Raw genomic sequence first — 25,593 nt, 5'->3', positions numbered from 1 at the left:
GACAAGGCCAATCCACATTCTGCATGCATTACAACAGCATGACTGCTAAACAAATCCAATACCCACTGAAAACAACTGGCGCATTATGAAATGAAAAAATATGCAGCTGAAATCCTATAACATGCAAGAATCGGAAAACAGTTCCCTTTCAGAACTACCACAACTAGTCTCCTCAGTTCCCAGAGGCTTACAGCGTGTGATTAAAATAAGAGATAGGGAACACACTGATAAACCCCTGTCCTAACATTTTGTAACTTGATGTTGGCATCAAATTCAAAATGACCTAATATATTTCAAAGAACAAACTTTATCCATTTCAAACTTTAGAATGTAATTTTTGTACTATTTGAAATTAAATAGATGTTTTAAGTAATTTGCCTATCTGAAATACTTCCATATGTATGCCTACTGTTCTGTCTGCTGATGCTTTGCTGTAAAATGTTTTACAATGTGCCACAGTGTAGAGACCTGTAAGAAACAAAGTACACATGCTGATTGATTTTATTCAATATATTCAAAAATAAATGCATGAAAAATGCTTTTTCTACACTCCTGACAAATGAGTGTGGGTGTTGGAGCACAACATTTTCAATAATAATAATAATAACAATGAAAGTGTGGTCTGTGATTGCACAGAAAATTCACCAGTGAGGTGAAAGCGGGGAACTGTCTCAGCGAAGGCGGGGGACGCCGCCTTTGCTGAGACAGGAGCAGGTGTGGAAGCCGCCTTCTCAGGGACAGGAGCGACTGTGGAAGCCGCCTTCACGGGGACAGGAGCGGCCGTGGAAGCCGCTTTCTCGGGGACAGGAGCGGCTGGGTTCGCCGCCTTCACAGGGACAGGAGCGGTTGGAGGTGCTGCGCACACTGGAGCAGCAGCGGTAAGCAGTCCTGCAATGACGTCCTCAGGGACAGGGGATCCTGCAGCAACGTCCTCGGAAGCATGAGCTTGTGCTGCTCGCAGGGTCACGAGTCGACTCCTCCTGAAGGCGCTGAGCGACAGTGGCGTGAATGTGCTGAAGCCGGCTACTCTATTCCGCAGCTGCCTCTAAAACATACCGCACAGGATCTCTGGGGCCTGTATGGAATGGCCTCCGGCGAATAGCATACCTCACGAAAGGACTGTCTGTGTTTGCTGCGTCCTTATATTGATAAGTCATTCTGTCAGGATCGCGGGGCGGACTGACGGAGGTGGACGCACTTGCTAAAACACAGACGTTTATTTACAAGAAAAGAACAAATCAAACACAAACTGACTTGAGGGTAAACATGACGACTGATAAATGAAAGGACTAGAAACAACAACATGAAACGAGGAAACAAAACAAGGAACAACTGACTAGGACTTTAGAACACGACTAGGAAATGGAACAACACGACTTGTAATAGGAACAACACAAAACAAATGACCGATGAAAGGAAGTGACACAAGGGAACTTAAATACATGAACAGACGAGACACACCTGAAACAGATAACGAGGACAGCGGACAAGGAGGCGGAACAAAGGCAGAGACATGGACAACAACAAACAGAGCCATGTGCTGAGAGAGCACATGGCGGGGAAAACAGACATGACAGGACGAGGGTGTGACAAATATATTTATTTTGTTCACTACATCAGAGGTGATTGCTCTAAGACTGCAAGGGAAGCTCAGCTTCCCCTAAAATGTAAAAAAATAAGTGATCAAATATATACTATTATGTGTACATGTAATTGAATAAATATGAACTCAACTTTAGTTCAGAATCAGCTTCTTATCACTGGTAACGACAGACTTTCCTCTCAATCATTCCCGCAGTGATTTAAACAGTGAGTTCAATAGCAAAGCAGCGAACCGAGACGAGTCATTGAATAAATGCTGGGCTTTGTCCCGCCCATCGGACGCTCAGCGTCTCTGGAGGTCTATGGGGCAGTGGGCTGGCCTCGGCTGGCCCGGACGCTCAGCTTCTGCATGATGATTGGATGATCTGTCTGAGGCTGAATCCCTTTTTGATTCACAGCGAAATGAGCGAATCAGCGATCCTTTGGTGTAGAGATCCGAGGGAGCATTACATTTTCATTCTGTTCTGAGTTGAACCGGAGACTTTCTTAAACCTCTTAGCGGTATTTCTTTGTTAAAAACGACTAGTGACAAATTGAGCTTCTATTTCTGGTGGGGTTTTTTTTTGTAGCTGCTTGTGTTTGGGGACTGACTTCTATCACTCTTTCTGACTTCTATCGCAGTTTCTGACCAGCGGGTGCTGAGCCCCTCCACCGTCACAAAGCACTCACAGGCGGACACACTTCACATGGGCCAAGGCCGTTTAAGCAGCCTAGCTCTGCTGGCCATTGAGAGGACACTAGTCAAGTCCCTGGAAAAGACGCCTTGTTGGTACGACAGGGGCACAGATCATTTTCTTAAAGAGGAACGGAGGGTAGAATTTACGTATAAATAAACCGACACATTTTATGATGTAGGCCAAAATTGAGCTTCCCCTCCTTGAAAGACCAGCATCCGCCACTGCAATACATAATATATTTAATGATATTTTAAATAATATTTTATTGAAATATTTGTTTATAAATACTTTTATGCATATATTTACATAACACACATATGAGAAGGAGAGTCCGTCACATTTCTTGGGAGAGTCAGAAAAGATATTTTACTTTTACATGTGGGACTTTTTTCTCCGGGTGCTCCGGTTTCCTCCCACGGTCCAAAAACACACGTTGGAAGGTGGATTGGAGACTCAAGTGTCCGTAGGTGTGAATGTGTGTCGTGCTGTGAAGGATTGACGCCCCTCCAGGGTGTGTTTCTGCCTTGCACCCAATAATTCAGACAATGAATTTGTGAATATGGGACTTTTTCGTTACTTTGAAGTATTTTTTATGCCTAAGTGTGCTGAAGAATTAAATGTCCAGGTTTTTTACACTACCTGAATTGTATTTATTTTTTTACACTTTGAGGTTCTTATTTGTCTTATATATGCACATTATCACACACAAAACTGACAGTTTGTAGCATTCTCTTTTATGGGGAGTGTAATCACAGTTTCTGATGTTTTTAAGTATGTTATTACATTAAAACTGCATCTTATTAAATTCACAGTTCTTGATGATAACCACAGCCTATGGTTGAATTAATGTAAGCCACTTGGCACTGATTCAATGTTCATTAAACCAAAAGCAACCATAAATCAATCATAAGGAATGGTTGATTTTATGTTGGTGTTGTGTTGTAAATTCATCATAACGTGGAACCAATATGAAATCAACATAAAATCAATGTGCACAAATACATTAATTCTGACCTCGGAGATCAGTGCTGATTCAACCATTAAGACGATGAAAAAATAAACGTTGATTCAACATACTTTTGCTCTCTGGGACCGTTCCGAGGCTGATCATAACCAGCCCCGCAGTCTGCAGCGTCTCGCCTTGGATGTGGGCGTCTGGGCGCTCCCCGCCTCGCGTCTCCAAGCGTCAGCAGTTCCACTCTCACTCGGTCAGGCAGCTGCTCCGTTGTTCACATCGCTCACAATGGTTCAATTCCCCAGCTCACTCCGCCGCTACGCCAAGTCCAGCCCCTTTCCTCCGTTTCCTACAGCTAAGCACTAGCTCCTCACGCTGTGTAAGGTTCCGTCGTTATTGCCTCTCCGTTCTCTCCTGCCTTCCCTCGCTCCTTTCCGCTCTTTCTTACGGTGTACTCCAACTGCTTAAAAACAAAAGTCTCCTCCTCCCAAAGTCAGTTCATTTAACCGAGCGAGGAGTCGTTCCCTATTGGTCAAGTCTGCAATTGGAGGTAACAGCAGGAGGCAAGCAATGTATGAAAAAGAACCAAGAACAATAAAAAACAAATATACAGCCCACCACCAATAACATTCACACATTAACACAATAACACTCAATAATTTAAACACCCAAAACCACACAAGCTCCACCACAAAATAAACCCAAACACACAATAATAAACTGCTTTTTCCCCAACACCTGCGCAGCTGTTTGTGAAGGTAACACTTCCATTTCAGGTCAATCTCACAGCTACCATTTGGCCCTCGATCACAGGACGTTTTGGACTGAGACTGAGACGCTCATGTTCCAGTGTGAGCTCCACATCTTCAGTTCTCTCCACTGTTGTGAGGAAACCCTCACCCTTTAAGACCCTGGGGGACACCTCAGTGATGACGTACACAACAGCAGTGTGCACTTCAGAGGACGGTTCATTCCAGGTTTGGAGTCTCACTCCACCATCGTTCACAGCAGCTCCAGTTTATCTCCGTCTTTGGAGCATTTCTAGAATCACAGTAGGAGTTGGATCTCTGCGTGGCGACTGGCGAGCGGAAGTGGCGAGTTGAGTGGCGACAGAGCTCGCCAGTTCCTCGCCAGTTTTATTAGTGATCTCTCGCCAGTTTTATTAGTGATCTCTCGCCAGTTTTATTGGTGATCTCAACTGAAGCAGCGGCTCTCCGCTGTTAAAATACCATTATATTGAAATTGCCAGTTCTGTAAAATTTAGAAACATTAAAAATTGCTTTCTTATTATTGTTCAGCAATGTGACTATGGCCACAATTCTGCACGCGCGCGGATATTTTGAACGAGCAAGAAGGTTTCTGCGTGCGCGCGGATATTTTTGAGGGAGCAAGAAGGTTTCTGAGCGCGTGATGTCTTTGACCAGCGCGCTCGCTACACACTTACAGCCATTACAAAGTGCCTCAGATTCAGCCAATCAGAAACATCAAATTACAAAGGTAATTTCTGATTGGATGGTTTGACCGCCAATTGGGAAGGACATACAGGCCGGAGAACAGTAAATAGGTGGATACCAGTGAGTGGAAGGTTATGGTTAGGGGGAAATCTGTCAATGCCCTCTGAACGGCAACAGACCAGTACATCATAGCCAGTCATTTTATTTTATAATCATTGAATTGGCAACATTGTAGAGTTTTTATCTGTTTTTATTCTTGTATTTACCTTGATTAACTGAGTCAGCAACGTAGCTGATATGCCAAAAACAATGTCACTGATAAAACTGGCGAGAGAACACTGATAAAACTGGTGAGAGAACATCTGATAAAACTAGCGAGAGAACACTGATAAAACTGGTGAGAGAACACTGATAAAACTGGCGAGAGAACATCTGATAAAACTAGCGAGAGAACACTGATAAAACTGGCGAGAGAACACTGATAAAATTGGCGAGAGAACATCTGATAAAACTGGTGAGAGATCACTGATAAAACTGGCGAGAGAACATCTGATAAAACTGGTGAGAGATCACTGATAAAACTGGTGAGAGATCACTGATAAAACTGGCGAGAGAACACTGATAAAACTGGCGAGAGAACATCTGATAAAACTAGCGAGAGAACACTGATAAAACTGGTGAGAGATCACTGATAAAACTGGTGAGAGATCACTGATAAAACTGGTGAGAGATCACTGATAAAACTGGTGAGAGATCACTGATAAAACTGGCGAGAGAACACTGATAAAACTTTCGAGGAACTGGCGGAGAGCCGCTGATGCAGTTGAGATCTCTAATAAAACTGGCGAGAAATCACTAATAAAACTGGCGAGGAACTGGCGGAGAACCGCTGGTTCAGTTGAAATCACCAATAAAGCTGGCGAGAGATCACTAATGAAACCGGCGAGAGCCGCTGATGCAGTTGAGACCACTGATAAAACTGGCGAAGAACCGCTGGCGAATTGTACGCCACTAATAAAACTGGCGAGGAACTGGCGAGCTCTGTCGCCATTCAACTCGCCACTTCCGCTCGCCAGTCGCCACGCAGAGATCCAACCCCCTCTCTAGAATCATCTTTAACATCTCCACTACAGCGAGTGACTTTTGGAGAACAGTGAGTACAAACAGCAGCAGACGATGGCTGTAACTTCCTCTAAACCCTTCGCTCATGTCCCAGATTAAGAGTTCATGTCGGTGAAGAGGTCAGTGGCAGCAGAAAGTCACTGGTTAGGAAGATGGTCAGAACACTTAGAAATGTGCTGGATACATCAGTGCTGTGTGTGTGCAGTGTGTTTAGTGTGGACCCTCAGTGTGAACAGTATCAATAACACACTACTGTATGTAGGAGTGTGAACAGGATTCACAGTCCTGCTTTTACTGTGTGTGCTGTGATTTGTTGGTGGAGCGTGTCACTGTGACACAGAAGAGAAAGACAAGACTGTTTCTCTACAAGGAAATAATGAGGAATCAGAAATGTTCAAAGACAGATTACAGTCCGATAGAAAGCAGGCCTTAGAGAAAAGTATCCACACAGTGCAGTCTGGAGAATTCCAGCTCAGTCTTTCTACTCCTCCTGATGTTCCTGTCTGTCTGGCCCCACATTCTCACCCACATCAGAACGGAGACACTCCCCTTGAAAGAAAGACTCTGTGGGAACGTCTTCTCCAGGCTCTGCAGGCGTCTGCGCTGACGTCCCCACACGCTGCGTCCACAGCAGTCAGCAGGTGGTCTGAGTGTGTGTCTGTGATCAGAAACCTTCCACCTCCAGAGTAGAGCTCCTCCACAGGGTTAATAAAATAAATCAGTAAAAACACTGAGACTGAGAGCATCCAGCAGACTGCGTCTTGTTCCAGAGGATCACATTGATCCTTCACTCAGACTTGTTTTGGACCACTGTCCTACGTCCATCAGCAGAATGGTACAGTGTGTCCCCTTCTCGTCCTCCTCTGTGGATGCTGAGGGAGCCAGGATCCAGTGTTTGTGATTCAGCAGTAGATGCCGTGTCAGCTGTTGTTCTCCTATTTACACAGAGGTGTGTGTGAACCTCTGTGTGTGTCTCTACACTTTCCACTGCCAGAGGAAATACAACCTCAGCAAATAAACAAGGTTTCTGTGTGAGAGGCACAATATTGTATGTGTTCACCTAGAATTTTAACATCAATCACATTCTATAAACCTCAGGCCCGTCCACACAGATCTGTTTATTTTTAAACAAAGGTTTGTGTCTGTGTTTTCCTCCCATCACAGGAACACAGCATTGTACGTCACTAACTGAAAACAGAGGTTTTCTAAACGCTCTCCAAGGTGAAGGTTTGTGAAGACGCCGCTGTCTCTGTTCTCGTGTGGACGAGGAAAACTGATCTTTTCTGAAACGCTGATGTCAAACAGCGTCTGTCTCTGTCTGAAACTCACACAGATCCTCACTCCCTCTACAGTGAACTACATCAGTCACAAACTACACTATACACACACACAGCTCCTCACTCCCTCTACAGTGAACTACATCAGTCACAAACTACACTATACACACACACAGCTCCTCACTCCCTCTACAGTGAACTACATCAGTCACAAACTACACTGTACACACACAGCTCCTCTCTCCCTCTACAGTGAACTACATCAGTCATAAACTACACTGTACACCCACAGCTCCTCTCTCCCTCTACAGTGAACTACATCAGTCATAAACTACACTGTACACACACAGCTCCTCGCTCCCTCTACAGTGAACTACATCAGTCATAAACTACACTGTACACCCACAGCTCCTCTCTCCCTCTACAGTGAACTACATCAGTCATAAACTACACTGTACACCCACAGCTCCTCTCTTCCTCTACAGTGAACTACATCAGTCATAAACTACACTGTACACACACAGCTCCTCTCTCCCTCTACAGTGAACTACATCAGTCATAAACTACACTGTACACACACAGCTCCTCGCTCCCTCTACAGTGAACTACATCAGTCATAACTACACTGTACACACACAGCTCCTCACTCCCTCTACAGTGAACTACGTCAGTCATCAATCAGTCAATCAAATTTTATTTATATAGCGCTTTTCACAACAAAAAGTCGTCACAAAGCAGCTTTACAGAGAACCGGGTCCAAGCCTCCTATGAGCGAGCCAGGGGCAACAGTGGCAAGGAAAAACTCCCTCAGCACACGGGGAAGAAACCTTGGAAGGAACCAAGACTCATACGGGGAACCCATCCTCCTCGGGTCGACACCGGAGACACAACAGAGAACAGAAGTAAAAGTGAAATGATGACCGATGAAGGGGTTATAGTAATATAAATGTAGTATATTAGTGATGATGGAGAAGCAGAAAAGAAAATGATGAGGATGATGATATTAGTGATGTATGAGTCTGATGAAGGAGGAGGTGATCAGGGATTCTGTGTGAGTTAAAAGTAAGTACAGAGTTAATCTGAGATAAAACAGCATGGCCAAGCATGATAGTGTAGATGAGACAAGGCCAGGATCTTGTACAGGACACAGGGGCTGGATCAGGGCAACACCTGGAGAGCAGCAGGACATCTCAAAGCATGAGAGAGAGACAGGAGAAAGAAAGCCAGACAAAGGGAACAAATAAAAATACAGAGGTTAGTAGGGTCATGGTAAAGAACGGGCAAATTTGTCCTGCGAAAAAAGCTTCCACTGGTCAGGCAAGAGAACCCAGCGACAGACAGCGTGTTGGCGGTTACTACAAAGCTAACTAAGAATGCTGTAGCTATGGTGATATGACAGGGTTAATACAGAACAGTGATAATATGAAAACCAGCCCGAACACCAATATAGAAGGAGTAACCTGAAAGTGAGTGATTAACCAAAAGCTTGTTTGAGAAGGTAGGTTTTTAATCTAGATTTAAAGATGGCGAGTGTGTCTGAGCCCCGAACAGTAACCGGAAGGCTATTCCAGAGTTGAGGAGATTTGTGAGAAAAGGCTCTTCCTCCTGCTGTGTTTTTCTTAATGCGAGGAACAAAGAGTAGATGGGCATCCTGTGAACGAAGTGTACGTGACGGGCGATAAGGTATGAGAAGTTCAGTAAGATACTGCGGGCCTAAACCATTTAGAGGTTTATAAGCTAAGAGGAGTATTTTATAGTCAATGCGAAATGTTACAGGTAGCCAGTGTAGGGACGAGAGAACTGGGGTGATATGTTCGAATTTTCTAGCTCTAGTGAGCACCCTGGCTGCTGCATTTTGAACTGAAGCTTGTGTAACGCTTTGCACGTGCTCCCTGCCAGGAGCGCATTGCAGTAGTCTAGACGTGAAGTTATAAAAGCATGCACTAGTTTCTCTGCATCTTTCAATGATAAAATATGCCGAATTTTGGCAATATTGCGTAGGTGGAAGAAGGCGGTTTTGACTGTAGTGGATATGTGGGTATCAAATGTGAGAGTCGAATCAAAGGCTACCCCTAAGTTTTTAATGATGGCATTGTGTTTTACTGTTGAATTATCAAGGTTAATAGCAGCATTTCTGAGTGAATGTATCTGAGTATCTGTACCTAGTAACAAGACCTCAGGTTTATCAGAATTTAACATGAGAAAATTTTGCATCATCCAGTCTTTAATTTCAGTTAGACATTCTGTTATTTTACGTAGACAAGCAACATCGTTGGGTTTGGCTGATATATACAGTTGTGTGTCATCAGCATAACAGTGGAATTGAATCCCATGCTTATGGATTAGTCTACCCAGTCGCAGCATGTAGAGTGTGAACTATACAGGGCCAAGCACTGATCCTTGTGGAACACCATATTTAACTAAAGTATGATTAGAGGATTTATTATTCAAATAAACAAATTGATAACGATCGGATAAATAAGATCTGAACCAAGAGAGGGCAGATCCTTTTATTCCTACCAGATTTTCCAGCCTATCAAGAAACATCACATGATCTATGGTATCAAATGCTGCACTAAGGTCATGCAGCACCAGAATAGAGATATAGCCCTTATCATGTGAAAGGAGTAAGTCATTAGTTACTCCTGTTAGAGCCGTTTCTGTGCTGTGATTTGGTCTAAATCCAGACTGAAAAATGTCATGAATGTCATTGTTTTGTAGATAAGAGCACAACTGCTGTGACACGACTTTTTCTAGAATCTTAGCAATAAAAGGGAGGTTTGATATTGGCCTGTAGTTTGCGAGTACAAGAGGGTCAAGTTTGGGTTTTTTAATAATTGGTTTGATTACCGCTAGTTTCAGGGGTTTTGGTACATATCCAATGTTGAGGGATGAGTTTATTTTTGTGAGCAATGGTCTAATGACTTTAGGTAAAATATGTTTAAATAATTGTGTTGGTACAGGATCCAGTAAGCATGACGTTGATTTAGATGAGCTAATTAAACTAAGCAAATCATTTTCATCGACAGAATTCAAGTAGTCTAAGTGCACCTCAGAGCTGGCGGGGGGTTCATCTACAAGAGCCGATGTGACTTTGGACAGTCATAAACTACACTGTACACACACAGCTCCTCGCTCCCTCTACAGTGAACTACATCAGTCATAAACTACACTGTACACACACAGCTCCTCGCTCTCTCTACAGTGAACTACATCAGTCATAAACTACACTGTACACACACAGCTCCTCGCTCCCTCTACAATGAACTACATCAGTCATAAACTACACTACACTGAACTAAACCTGGGGTTAAACAGAGTCACTTTAACTGACGGCAGGTGTGAACTGACTGCTATTGAACATGAGTCTGAATGTGATTGGTTCATTCTGAACACATCTCCAGTTACACAACCACATTGATTGGTCCAGTAACACATGACTCCGCCCCCTTTACCTGTAAACAACCTGCAGCTCTTCCTGCTGTGCAGGTGTAATACAGTGCAAACCAGATTTTAAAGAGAATGTGAATGTGCAGCAGTGGTGTGTGTGTGTGAAAATCATAACCAGAGAAAACACACAGTTTAAATTCTGTACTTTAACTTAATGATGATGTGTGTGTGAAGATCTGGGTTTTCTGTTGAAGTGTATTGTATTGTCCATATTTGCATATGTTTCTGAATGTCTGAGACTGAGGGGGGATTCTGCATAACAGAGAGAAGTCTGCATGCATAGATGAGATGTAATTGACAGATTTGAGCATGATCTAGTCTCTGGCTAAACATCCAATCTGGACATATGTGGTATCATGTGAATCGTAAGAACCTGAAGTTTAACAATTATCAAAAAATTGTGGAACTTTTATTACTGTGTGATTGCAGCCTCTGCTTAAATAGAGATGTGCAGCTTGCCTTCGAAACTTGTTGAATAACTGCCGCAACAGCGTGTCAAAAGTTCTAACTTTTTAACATAATTATTTACCTACAGTCTATACAGATTTCAAAAATACCAGTTGTTAATTCATAAGACAAATTTCCAGGGAGTAGTTCGAAAAGCTCCATTTTCACATACCTGACTATTGTGGATAAAGGATGCATTTTTTGACAATAGTTGTAACTGCAAAGTTGTAAGACACTATGCAGAGTATGTAATGAAGCAAACTGCTGGTCAATATGTTTAATTTTCACTGAGATATTCCATATTTGGGCGGCACGGTGGCGCAGCAGGTAGTGTCGCAGTCACACAGCTCCAGGGACCTGGAGGTTTTGGGTTCGATTCCCGCTCCAGGTGACTGTCTGTGAGGAGTTTGGTGTGTTCTCCCCGTGTCTGCGTGGGTTTCCTCTGGGTGACTGTCTGTGAGGAGTGTGGTGTGTTCTCTCTGTGTCTGCGTGGGTTTCCTCTGGGTGCTCCGGTTTCCTCCCACGGTCCAAAAACACACATTGGTAGGTGGATTGGTGACTTCAAAGTGTTTGTAGGTGTGAGTGAATGTGTGTGTGTGTGTGTCTGCGTTGCCCTGTGTATTCCTGCCTTGCGCCCAATGATTCCAGGTAGGCTCTGGACCCACTGCAACCCTGAATTGGATAAGCAGTTACAGATAATGAATGAATGAATGTTCCATATTTTCATGTTGAAAATTTTAAATTCGCCCCCTAGTGGCTATGGTTATGAAACTTATGGGCTTAGGAAGTGCTGCAATGAACATACCATGCAAGTCTCATGATGATAGGACCTTGTTAAGATCATTAAACAGCTGCTGAAATTTGATTAGCCAATGGCGGCCATGTTTTTTGGAATATGACATCATCGTCATAGAATCTCATTCAGGACATCACCCACTACATGCATGTCAATCGGACAATCCTATGAAGCGTAGCAAGTTTATTGTTGTTATAGTGACCCCTAGGCTTGCAGTTGCACAACCAAGTACTCATGTCTTCCAACCCTTATAGTGATCAAGCATGTGAAGTATTGTAACATTCGGAGAAAGTGTTTGTGAGTTATAGCTGTATTTGTGTGATTTTTGGAACGCAAGCTCAACCCCTGTATTTGGGCGGAGTCTGGAAGCCGAGCAGAGATGAAATTCCAACTTTTTTTGAATAATTGCATATTATGCAAATTAGCTCAAAATCTAAGTAGGCGGAGCTTATGGGTTCTTGAGGCTTTTTTTGTAGGGTCTGACCTGAGGAATCAGGGAAAAAAAGAATTTTGTCTCTACACCACATGGTAAAAAAATGGAACAAAAACAATAGGGCTCCAGCACTTGCAGTGCTTGGACCCCTAAAAATGGACACCCCAGATGGGACCTCCTTTTGTGGTTTCAGCATCGGACAGCTCCAGCAAGGACTTCAAGCCGACAAATAAAACGGTGAGCATTTTCTCACATTAAAAGCTGGGTTTGCTTCTTTGAGCTGTTTGCGCTGCTGCAGTTGCACGGTATTAGACTCATTTGTGACTGCAGTGTCGTGTTGTTGGTGTTGGGGAAGATTCTCTGTTGTAAATTGGGGTAAAATGGAGTACTATAAGGATAAAGAGAAATAGGAAAAAGAGAAAAGGGAATGTTGAAGTATGAGTGTAGGATAGCTTAATGAGTAATGATAAGGCGAGCTAAATGACATCATGGAAGTGTAATGAAGACGGGACCCATATCTTCTTAACGGTGAGACGTGTGTACATTAGTCACTGTGTGAAAATAAGCTTTGGTACATAGTGAGATTGGATTAAAAGTGAAAAACTAATACAGCCCTGGGCTCAGGGACATTGGAAGAGGACAAAGAGAAAGGACAAAAATGAAGAGGAAGTAAAGGAAATAGTGAATATAAGTTTAAAAGTTAACTGCAGGTGTAGAATGAAAGGGGCTCTCACTCAAAACGCTTGTTGATGAACAGTGTTTGAAGCAGAGTTTCTTTGAACCTGTACAATTCATATGGTAGCATACATTTAGCAAAAAGTGGTTAGGTTAAAGGAGAAGATGAGAGGAAATAAGAGGAAACCAAGAGGAATTACGTGTCCCTCTTTGTCTGTACAGAAGTTGGTCTGTGTGTGTCTGTGCTAGCCGAGGAATTAGTTTGTGTGTGTGTGTGTGTGTGTGTGTGAGAGAGAAAGGCTGCAGCATGAGTTGAATAGGGGATATGTCAATGTACAGGGGTTGGCCAATAAAACTGAAACACCTGGTTTTAGACCACAATAATTTATTAGTCTGGTGTAGGGCCTCCTTTTGTGACCAATACAGCGTCAGTTTGTCTTGGGAATGACATACACAAGTCCTGCACAGTGGTCAGAGGGATTTGAAGCCATTCTTCTTGCAGGATAGTGGCCAGGTCTCTACGTGATGCTGGTGGAGGAAAACGTTTCCTGACTCGCTCCTCCAAAACACCCCAAAGTGGCTCAATAATATTTAGATCTGGTGACTGTGCAGGCCATGGGAGATGTTCAACTTCACTTTCATGTTCATCAAACCAGTCTTTCACCAGTCTCGCTGTGTGTATTGGTGCATTGTCGTCCTGATACACGGCACCGCCTTCAGGACACAGTGTTTGAACCATTGGATGCACATGGTCTTACTGGTGCAGTGTGGAGTTAATGAAGATTGTCCACCAGACTGCTCCAGTTTAGCCCTGACACCTCCCACACTACAATGACAGGTGTTTCACTTTCATTGTCTAACCCCTGTATGTTTGTATTTGTTAATCACTTATGAGCCTCTTTTGAGAGGAACGTTTAGATTCTGTTAAAACATAAGCCTTTGAAAACTTTATAAAAGTTAGTAAACCTTATGAGCCTTTGATAAAAATCTATGAGCCTCTTTCGAGGACGCGCTGTAGTAAAATTATATGAGCCCCAAAAGGATGGTTTTTGAGTTCGCATGAAAGAGTTGCTGTTATATGGTGCTCTCTGCTGGTGAAAGGGTTTCTGTGTGTAAGTAAATTGAATAAAATTGTTAGTATTCAGGAAATACCCATAAAAATGTACTGCTTGTTCATGGTTGTTCCCCCTTTCTCTACCTCTCAGTTTCCCGCCCTTATTTTCTTCCTATAACATATATGGTTCCTATATCACTTTTTGTTTCCATAGAAAAGGGGAGTTTTTCTGGCCTCAAGCCAATAAACTACTTGCTGAATCTTGCCTTTTTTATAAATAATAATTCTTCAATGTTGAAAGGATATGTTATGAATGATCAAAAACTGTTGGTAGATAAAGTGTGCAACTCATATGAAATAGCTTATTGTGTGTTATAAAGACCTTTTGGGGTTCATTAGATCCTAAAGTCCTGTCTGTTTTCCTTCTCCTGTGGTGTGTGAAGGCTATGATGTGGTGGACTGAGTGGCTGACCAGAAGTTATATTTATGATTATTGAGATGTAATGGTCTGGGTTCACTTATAGACCAGCATAAGAATATTTCTCAGATTAGGGTTCCTTTAATTGAATTCTATGTATAAGATACATGACATTTTTCTTTTAAAAGAAAAGCTTGGCCACAGGTTGACTAATGGCCTCATTTATTAAGATAAAATACTTCCTTCGTTCATCTTTCCATTAAGAGTTATAAATGTGATTTTTATAAATGTGAGTTATCGTCTTGGCATGGTCTGTTCTGATTTAAGCTGTGTTAGGGGTTTAATGTTGACACTCCTTGTGGGAGTGCATGCTTTTGTGCCTTAGATGGGATTGGATTTTCTTTATTTTGCAGGGTATTTATGGAAATCTATCTTAAATTTAAATAAGATTATTTGTCTGTAGTTATTAGAAAAGGAGGACTTTGTGTTGTGGATTGATATTGCAGATTAAGTTTCAATTCAGCTGAAGTTGGCCAATTCATTTTTGATTTATTTCTATTGACTGTGGTAAAACAGTAGCCTATAAACAAAAGGAAAAAGGGGAAGAAGTATTCTAAATAGTTTTTGCAGTCTTTTGTTTAGTAATTAGTATAACGTTATGATAAGGGAACAGACTGAGCCAAAAATGGGCTCTTAACGTTTCAAAAGGAATTACTCCTGTTATTGTTAAGAAAACTAATCCTTTAATTAAAGACATTCCAAAAATACCTGAAAAATGTTGTAAGTGTTGGCCTGACCAACCATGACCAGTGGAGGAGACTCTTAACCCGGATGTGATTAAAACAATAGATGTGCTTGTGTCTACGTACAAAGAAAATCAGTAGAAAGGAAGTGGAGCTTGGCGTTCTTCATTTATTTGAACAAGAGGGACAAAAGCTGCAATAGATAAAAGTGAAAAAGGTGCAGAAGCAATTGGGAAATGTGAAAAAGAAATAGAAAAACAGATGGCAGCAATTAAAGTGCCTTTTTTACACGTGGACTCAGTTAAGTGACCCCCACCTTTATGAGAAGCAGGTGAAGTTTGATGAAATCTATCCTCAGCTCCCAGTGATCATTCAAGAGTGTAGCTATCACATTAGAGATGAGGATGACACCATAATAGAGTCAGGACAAGCAGAGACAACGACAAAGCTGTAACAGAGTTCCAAAAGCAAGAGAAGAACACTATGTCTGCAGACTAAAGGTGAACTGAGAATGAGCAGGGGGACAGTCAGAGATGATGATGATCTGAGTGAGTCTGAGGAGATTATGGGTGGATACAACCCTGCAGTCAGGCAGATACTGGCAGAAAGAGCAGAAAAAAGAGGAGATGTAACCAGGAGGAAAGAAGACTGAGGAAGTGGTGAAACTGAGAATGAAGACAGCGATGTCGTTTCTGAGAATAAGGGTCCCTTCGCTTCAAGAGTCCCTTCCACATCCAGTACAAAAACACAAGATGACAGATGGAGAGCTTTAAGAGAAGTAGAAACAAGACCAATGCCTGTTGTACTTGGATAATGCTGTTAGCTCAGAAAGCCAAAAAGCATTCAAGAAACTATTAAAGGAGTTGCAGAAAATGCAGAATTGAAAATTGAATGTTCTCAAAAATCAGAACAGGCATATGCACTGCACTCAAGAAAAGGGAAGACACCAGAGGAGATGTGTCCAGTGGTTGTCTGAGGACAGAGTCTGGAGTACAAGCCTTGGCAGAATACAGATCTGTCAGATATCCTTGAAGTTGCCTATTCTGCAAGATGAAGCATATCCTTGGATTTCAAAGTTGGAAGAGCTCCTGGTGGGAACTCGGCCTGCTGTAGGAGATCTGAAGAGACTTTTAGCAAATATCCTGGGGGTTGCAGCCGTGGAAGAGGTTCTACAGAAAGCAGGTCTAAATCGATATGTAGGAACAGCTGTTAATGATCCAGAGCTGTTCTGCAAATAGAAGTCAAACATGGAGAGCATTGAAAGATACACTTCCAACAACTGTTCTGAGCCTTTAGGAGTGGAAGAAAACCAGAGAGCTTATGTGTCAGGAGCCCATCAGGTACGGAGAAATGTAACAGGAATTAAATGTAACAGATTTAAATCAAATGGAGCAGTCAATTTTGCGAGCCAATACAGAAAGGGGCTGCCCTTACCAGTGAGGAGTAAACTGTCAGAAGCAGTGGGTCTTGGCAGCATGGCTAAGAGTGTTTATACAGATCATATACTGTAACCCATCAAGTGGAGCTATATAGGAAAAAGGAATATGATCAGAAAGCACATGACCAAGAGATCCTCAGGAAACTGAATCACATACAACTAGTGGATAACAAGAAAAAACTAGCGCTGGTTATACAGAGTGAGCTGCTAACTCAGCCAGTACCACAACCGCAGCCGAACAAGGCTCAGCCTCAGGTGAGCCAGTCAACATAGATGTGTTCTATTTTTGAGTAAGTATATGGAGACCTCAGATGTTATTTCTTTTTTCTCTGTCTGAGGGATATGGGTGTCAGGTAGAGACATGTGCCGACATCGTTTTGATTTTAATTTCTGAGGATTCTATATGAATTTACATATGATTTCTGTCTTCATGAAATAATTAAGTGAGTGGGCCCCTGGTCCAATGGTCAAGAACTCACAGGAAATGGGTCTTCCACTCTCTCTCTTTCCCTCTAAGTCCCAGAGCTTGATATAATGTAATTAAGAGCCATATGCCTTACCTTATTTGGATGAAAATGAACCTTATGTAAAGTACAGAGAATAGAGCTGAGAGAGAGGGAGGAGGATTTTCAGAGTCTCTCTCCAGTCTCAGTAGGACCTTGTAAGATGCTGTTCTTTGGTGAAATAAAAATGAATTTACAACTCAAGACATGTCTGCAGAAAATATTCTTCATTCATCTTCATTGCACCACTGAGAAGAAAATAAACGACACTGTGTTATTAAATGGTCTCTCTGTGCTCTCTGCTGATAAATCATATTCTAAAATCATGTAGATATTGCGCTGAACTGATATCTTTACATTGTAAATTATGTGAAATGAATTGAAAAGAAGTATTGTATACTGTATGTGACAATGCGACAGGCATATCCTGAATTGTCCTAACTCCAGTAGACCTGCTTTATGATAAAACTCAGTTATATTTGTTTGGAGATGAGATCAATGAACAAATATCTGATCAGCTTCATCCAGACAATTCTCTGCACTTGGGGGCGCTATGGAGCTCCTGATCCACTCCCAAACCCATGCTCTATGAAAATTATAATTTGTGTTATAACAAGTGGAAGGCCTATGTCAATTTTCATTTTCTGACCTTTGAAAAAGTCTCAAATATATGACTACTTCCACTGTGGTATCTACAATATTATTACTTATGTTTATATCCAATTCCTTACTTTATAATTTAAAAACATTTAATTTCATGATTTTCATTAAAATGTCTTCTATTGTTTACAAAAGAGAGAATGGTGATGCTTGTGAATATCCACACAATAAAGAAATAAAGTAACAAACAAGCAAGATGTGTCCTTGTGGTCTTTAAAAAGTAAATTTTAAAAAGATTAATTTGACATGATATCAAAAGATAACTCGAGTGACGCTTATGGATTAAAAAACAGTTTAATATCCTACAGAGGGCAAACCAAAAGCATAAACATAAAAGTCTGAAGTCAAGCCAAAAATACAAACAGATCCAAAGGGCAAATACAAAGGGATAAATAGAACCAATAGAAAAGCTCTGAATGCACAGATAAGGCAATTCTCTTAAACAATCTTAACCAACACTGTATTTAAATACTCTGTCTAATGAGCATGAAGGAGAAACGGGTGATTGATATTCAGAAGATTTGGAACAGTGAAATAATCTCAGATAAATGGGGGTGGTCATGTGATACTGCTGAGGATTCTGGGAATACCATCCTTCATGTTCATTTTCAGTGAGAGTCCAGAGAGTCATCAGATGATCATAGGATGGGAATCTTTAGAGTAAGATACACATTATTATAATGTTTGTACTCAGGACACTGTAATATCACCTGAGTGACGCTACTATAGACATAGATACAATATGGAAATAGACCAAATCATTATAATTCAACTGGTTTTGAACTTAGTTATAATAAATGCTTTTCCATGGCATATTTGTCTTGCTGACCTTTCCCCTTCCAAGGGTATACAGTCCAGCCCCAGAAATAGGGAGAAATGGTGATGATGGGGGGCAGAAGGGCAGTAGAAGCTCAATACGGAGTTGTATTGTCTCAATTTGGAGCACAGTGAATCACAACAGTGACAGTGTGAATGAGAGGGTAAATAGGACCTGTAATAATTAATTCTGAGGTCACATCTTGAAAATAAAAATAAAAGTTCCATAAACAATCCATGGCATCTGGTATCGCACAGTTCAATCACACGTCTCCAAACTCCCAAGCAATACACAATTCAGCTTTAAGGATATTTTTTACATTGAATTTGACCCAATACAATAATTAAATCCCAATCTCTGAAGGTAGTTCCTCACTCAGTGCTAACCTTTCTGGCTCTGGGTGAACGCAGTGATGTTTCCGGACAGAACTCTGATGATTAAAACTCTTCCCACACTCTGAACAATGATACGGTTTCTCTCCTGTGTGAATGCGCTGGTGTGTTTGGAGATTACCCTGTTCAGTAAAACTCTTCCCACACTCTGAACAGTGATACGGTTTCTCTCCTGTGTGAATGCGCTGGTGTTTTTGGAGATTACCCTGTTCAGTAAAACTCCTCCCACACTCTGAACAGTGATACGGTTTCTCTCCTGTGTGAATGCGCTGGTGTGTTTTGAGATGACCCTGTTTAGTAAAACTCTTCCCACACTCTGAACAGTGATACGGTTTCTCTCCTGTGTGAATGCGCTGGTGTGTTTTGAGACTACCCTGTTCAGTAAAACTTTTCCCACACTCTGAACAGTGATACGGTTTCTCTCCTGTGTGAATGCGCTGGTGTGTTTTGAGACTACCCTGTACAGTAAAACTCTTCCCACACTCTGAACAGTGATACGGTTTCTCTCTTGTGTGATTGCGCTGGTGTGTTTTGAGATTACCCTGTTGAGTAAAACTCATCCCACACTCTGAACAGTGATATGGTTTCTCTCCTGTGTGAATGCGCTGGTGCGTTTGGAGATTATTCTGTACAGTAAAACTCATCCCACACTCTGAACAGTAATACGGTTTCTCTCCTGTGTGAATGCGCTGGTGCCTTTGGAGATGATCCTGTACAGTAAAACTCTTCCCACACTCTGAACAGTGATACGGTTTCTCTCCTGTGTGAATGCGCTGGTGTGTTTTGAGATGACCCTGTTGAGTAAAACTCATCCCACACTCTGAACAGTGATACGGTTTCTCTCCTGTGTGAATGCGCTGGTGTTTTTTGAGACTAACCTGTACAGTAAAACTCTTCCCACACTCTGAACAGTGATACGGTTTCTCTCCTGTGTGAATGCGCTGGTGTGTTTTGAGACTACCCTGTTCAGTAAAACTCATCCCACACTCTGAACAGTGATACGGTTTCTCTCCTGTGTGAATACGCTGGTGTGTTTTGAGACTACCCTGTTGAGTAAAACTCTTCCCACACTCTGAACAGTGATACGGTTTCTCTCTTGTGTGAATGCGCTGGTGTGTTTTGAGACTACCCTGTTCAGTAAAACTCATCCCACACTCTGAACAGTGATACGGTTTCTCTCCTGTGTGAATGCGCTGGTGTGTTTTGAGACTACCCTGTTGAGTAAAACTCTTCCCACACTCTGAACAGTGATACGGTTTCTCTCTTGTGTGAATGCGCTGGTGTGTTTTGAGACTACCCTGTTCAGTAAAACTCATCCCACACTCTGAACAGTGATACGGTTTCTCTCCTGTGTGAATGCGCTGGTGTCTTTGCAGATGGCTCTGTTTAGTAAAACTCTTCCCACACTCTCCACAGTCATAAGTTTTCCGTTTGTTTTCACTTGTCTGAGATTTCCTGTTGGATGTGTGAGTGTGGGGATTATCCAAGGATGCTTCCTGAGAACTGGTGCTTCTGTCGTCCATATCCTCACATTTAATCCCTCCTGATCTCAACATTGTGTTATATTCCACTTGGAAATGTTTCTTGATGCACCTGTGGAAAAACACTGGAACTTTCTTGAACAACAGGAGCCAGAGAATGTATCCAAAGAGATGGTCTTCTGTCCTGGAAGACAATAAAGAAACAAAGATAAATTAGTTAAATTCACTCTCCCCTGGCTCTCTGTTGGTGACCAATATTCTCCTGAATTTATAGTCAGTTCCACCTGAAGTACTGCTACTGAAACAGCAAAAAATAAGTCAGTGTTGACAACTCAAGGTGCAGGAATAGAGCAACATCTAGGGCTGGGCAATATAAGTGCAAATCAATATCACGATTAATTGTAAATTTTACCACAATTACGATTAATGAACAATTTTGTTTTTGTACTTTTGACCCTCATAGTATAGTGGTGAGGTTTGTGCTGTAAATATTCTCCAGTATTAAATGTTTTTTTTCTAATGAGAGCTTTTTTACATTTAACTTCTTTTTGTTCAGTGTCGTCTTAATTATACTCAAAACACTGCACGTCGAAAACCAGACACTAGCTACTCCAGTCACTTGGTCTGATTTGGCATTTAGGTTGGGTCCATATGGCAGATAGGGGCAGAATCACGTGATTACAGCTTGGTAGTGTGGTTTTAAAGGGAGAGTACATGAACACACAGTTTGGACATAACAGAGGATTTGGATTAATTGCCCAGGTATATTATCTTCAGCAAAACACGGTATAAAAGTGGTGTAAACATCTTAAACACGTTTATCGTCAATAAAACACGGTATAAATGGCGTGTAAATGTCTTGAACGCGTTTATCTTCAGTAAAACACGGTATAAACGGGGTGTAAATATCTTAAACACATCTTTATCTTCAGTAAAACACGGTATAAACGGGGTGTAAATATCTTAAACGCGTTTATCTTCAGTAAAACACGGTATAAACGGGGTGTAAATATCTTAAACACATCTTTATCTTCAGTAAAACACGGTATAAACGGGGTGTAAATATCTTAAACACATCTTTATCTTCAGTAAAACACGGTATAAACAGGGTGTAAATATCTTAAACACATCTTTATCTTCAGTAAAACACGGTGTAAACGGGGTGTAAATATCTTAAACACGTTTATCTTCAGTAAAACACGGTATAAACGTGGTGTAAATATCTTAAACACGTTTATCTTCAGTAAAACACGGTATAAACGGGGTGTAAATATCTTAAACACGTTTATCTTCAGTAAAACACGGTGTAAACGGGGTGTAAATATCTTAAACGCGTTAATCTTCAGTAAAACACGGTATAAACGGGGTGTAAATATCTTAAACACGTTTATCTTCAGTAAAACACGGTATAAACGGGGTGTAAATATCTTAAACACGTTTATCTTCAGTAAAACACGGTGTAAACGGGGTGTAAATATCTTAAACGCGTTTATCTTCAGTAAAACACGGTATAAACGGGGTGTAAATATCTTAAACGCGTTAATCTTCAGTAAAACACGGTATAAACGGGGTGTAAATATCTTAAACGCGTTAATCTTCAGTAAAACACGGTATAAACGAGGTGTAAATATCTTAAACGCGTTAATCTTCAGTAAAACACGGTGTAAACCGGGTGTAAATATCTTAAACACGTTAATCTTCAGTAAAACACGGTATAAACGAGGTGTAAATATCTTAAACACGTTTATCTTCAGTAAAACACTGTATAAACGGGGTGTAAATATCTTAAACACGTTTATCTTCAGTAAAACACGGTATAAACGGGGTGTAAATATCTTAAACACGTTTATCTTCAGTAAAACACTGTATAAACGGGGTGTAAATATCTTAAACACGTTTATCTTCAGTAAAACACGGTATAAACGAGGTGTAAATATCTTAAACTCGTTTATCTTCAGTAAAACACGGTATAAACGGGGTGTAACACATCTTTACCTTCAGTAAAAACAGGACTTGATTTCTCTCCAACACACAGCTCTCCTCCTGCTTTTCTTTCTTTCTCTCTCTCTCTCTCTCTCACTCACTCACACACCACAACACCCGCCCCCTCTCACACGATTGGCTGGAAAATCATAACAGCTGCTCCCCTATTGGACAGAGACAGTGCCCTCAGTCCAGAGGATCATATCAATAGGTTGTTTTCAGTCACGTGGTTAGTCCATACAGTGGGCCGGAAAATAACACGCCTGTACACCTAAAAATATGACGTGTACAGACGAAAAGTATGGTGTTGTTGTATTATGAGGTGTTTCTTTTATGTCCACAGAACAATTTTGAGTGTACAGCATGTTTTTACATCTAAAGAGGTTGTTTTTTTTCATGTACAGACAGCATATTTTTAGGTCTACGGAGTTTTATTTTTTTGTTTGTTTGCTTTAGGGTTTTTTATTTGTTTATTTAGTTTATTTTATTTACCTGTACAGACGTTATTCTACAACATCTTGACCTTTTCACTAAAGTTGCAACATTTTGCCAGTAGATGGTGGTATGTACTTACATATTGAATAATGTTGCAAAGTTAACATAAGTGTTTTATTAACCTGCTGCTTTATCTCTTTATAATCTGTAGGATAATTTACTTTAGTCTGAACACTTTAGATGTGATTATTATGATAAATGTAGTATGATGAATATATGCATTTATAGTATTAAACACCACGTTATTGCTTTCAACAAGCAATTAATTTAATTACGTCCTCAACAAGTAGCTTGATGCTACGTCAGCAGAGTCAGTATAAACATCTGCTGACAATCCAGAGCCGGGACCAGGCCGTAGACAGACAGGCTAAACCGACCGTCTGCGAACTGCCTTGAGGCGTCGCCTAGTTTCATCTGGATTGAAACTATGCCTTTGCCTCGAATTAAATGTAAAGGTAGAAAAACTCAGTCAGCACGTTTCAACAACCTAATCAATATTAAATCATATTCAGATGACAGCAGCAACACCTCAGATTAAATTTAGATCAGATGAATATTCAGCACTAAACTGAGCCACCCCTCTAGACTGTAATCATGAGCATAGCCCAAGATTATCAGGCAAAGGAGGTGAAGTATGTGTAATTTACCAAAATACTCTAGATATCAGTCATAAACTATGTGACACCTTCACGTCTTTTGAGTTTCTCTCCACCATTATGACAAATCCGATGACAAAAAAGAAGACATTTTTATTATGTAACATTTACAGACCTCTAGGGCTCTACTCAGAATTTCTAAAATAATTCAGTGATTTCGCTGCAAACCTAGCTGTGTGCAATCATAAAGTTATAATTGTAGGAGATTTCAATATCCACAAAAGATGGTTAAACAATGTGAACAAGATAATTATATTCAACAAAAAATATCATATATGTTCTACGAACAATCAGTATCTGTAATCTCACTTCATAATTTACATTCTACCTTAAATGACATCTTAACTCACCTCAGACTCAATCGTGACTAAGAGTAAACATATTTAAAATATATAAAACAATAATTAATTGCACAAAACCTACTCAATATATACCTAGATGACAATGGTTCAAATCTTACTTAACGGAACACTGTCAGTTTGTAGAAGTAAACAATCTATCTTTCAATAATTCTGAAGTATGGTTTGGAACTCCACAAGGCTCAATTTTAGGACCATTATTATTTACATTGTGTATGTTACCGCTAGGCACAGTTATAAGAAACCATGACATTAACTTTTACTGTTACGCAGACGACACACAACTGTATATTTCAGCCAAGCCCGATGACAAACACAGATTAAAGAAAATAGAGGACTGTGTAAAAGACGTGAAAGGCTGGATGTTGCGTAACTTCCTCCTTCTAAACAGCAACAAAACAGAGGTCCTGCTTTTGGGTCCAAAAGTGGCAAGAAATAAATTATCAGATTTTATTTTAAATCTTGCTGAATTTCCAGTTAAACCTGGTTCAGCAGCAAAAAATCTTGGTGTTATAATTGACCCAGATTTATCATTTGATCAGCACATAGGCAGTAATCACTAGGACAGCTTTTTTACATCTTCACAACATCGCCACTATTAGAAATGACTTATCACTGCAGGACGCAGAAACATTAGTACATGCCTTTATTACTTCAAGGCTTGACTACTGTAACACACTACTGTCAGGACGCACCAGCAGCAATTTAAGAAAACTTCAACTAGATCAAAATGCTGCAGCCAGGGTCCTCACTAAAACTAGAGAATTTGAACATATCAGTCCAGTTCTATCATCACTTCATTGGCTGCCTGTTAAATTCTGCATCCATTACAAAATTCTGTTATTAACTTATAAAGTTCTACATGGGCTCACTCCTGAATACCTTCAAGATACTATTTCCTATTATGATCCTCTACGATTACTCAGATCAGAGTACTGGATTTATAATAGTTCTCAGAATTCAGAAGACCTCAGCTGGGAGAAGAGCTTTTTATTATAAAGCCCCAAACTCTGGAATGATCTTCCAGAAAATGTTTGGGACTCAGACACAGTCACAATCTTCAAATCTAGGCTAAAAACTCATTTATTTAGTTTAGCCTTTGGTAGTTTTCTGCTTTACATACACCTAAAGAGATTAAAAATAATTTTAAGATTTTAATAATTTTAAGACCAGCTGCCCATGCTCCAGCCACCACCACTTGCCTTGGAGCTGCCCACCCCCTACACTGAAGTTTTCACAGATTCCTAACTGTTATTACCAGTAGATTGACGAGAGGAGGACAGGTCCCACCTTGTGAGCCTTGGTTCCTCAAAGGGCTCTTCGTCAGCTCTGAGGGAGTTTCTCTGTGCCACTGTCGCCCTTGGCCTCACTCACCTGGGGATTTACATTCTTTACATTTTTATATTTCATGTTAAAACTTTGTCTTTAATGGAATTCTGTGAAGCTGCTTTGTGACATCAGTTGTAAAAGGCACTATATAAATAAATTTGATTTGATTTGATTCGACTAAAATCACTTACTTTAACCAGCTTAATTACATTTTCATACCATTTACACCAGTATGATTCCTTTGTTCACTTTCATGATTGTTACAACCTTGTCAAGGGGAAAGGGGCCATGGCAGTGTATGTGGTGATTGACTGACAGTAAATGTATGATGAGAAGAAATGAAAAGAACTAGATACTCAAATAGTTTGACAATCAAA

The 25,593-nt window shown here is 40.9% G+C and overlaps 2 protein-coding genes across 2 annotated transcripts in view; one reads left to right on the top strand and one right to left on the bottom strand.

Moving 5' to 3' along the window:
- LOC136694219 (zinc finger protein 850-like) overlaps positions 1 to 25,593 on the top strand; it is a 517,486-nt gene that overhangs the window by 217,358 nt on the left and 274,535 nt on the right. The window lies entirely within an intron of this gene.
- The window catches only part of LOC136694011 (zinc finger protein 665-like), a 33,058-nt gene that overhangs the window by 2,709 nt on the left and 4,756 nt on the right, over positions 1 to 25,593 (bottom strand). Inside the window, exons 2-4 of the mRNA XM_066667335.1 lie at positions 18,868 to 20,578; positions 12,467 to 12,601; positions 3,357 to 3,505 (exon numbers count right to left, since the gene is read on the bottom strand). Of these exons, the coding sequence (XP_066523432.1) occupies positions 3,357 to 3,505; positions 12,467 to 12,601; positions 18,868 to 20,578 (1,995 nt within the window). The remainder of the gene's footprint in view (positions 1 to 3,356; positions 3,506 to 12,466; positions 12,602 to 18,867; positions 20,579 to 25,593) is intronic.

This window comes from Hoplias malabaricus, chromosome 4, assembly GCF_029633855.1.
Source record: "Hoplias malabaricus isolate fHopMal1 chromosome 4, fHopMal1.hap1, whole genome shotgun sequence".
Lineage (NCBI taxonomy): Eukaryota > Metazoa > Chordata > Actinopteri > Characiformes > Erythrinidae > Hoplias > Hoplias malabaricus.
Note: the sequence above shows the minus strand (reverse complement) of the source record. Positions and strands in the feature narration are given on the sequence as shown.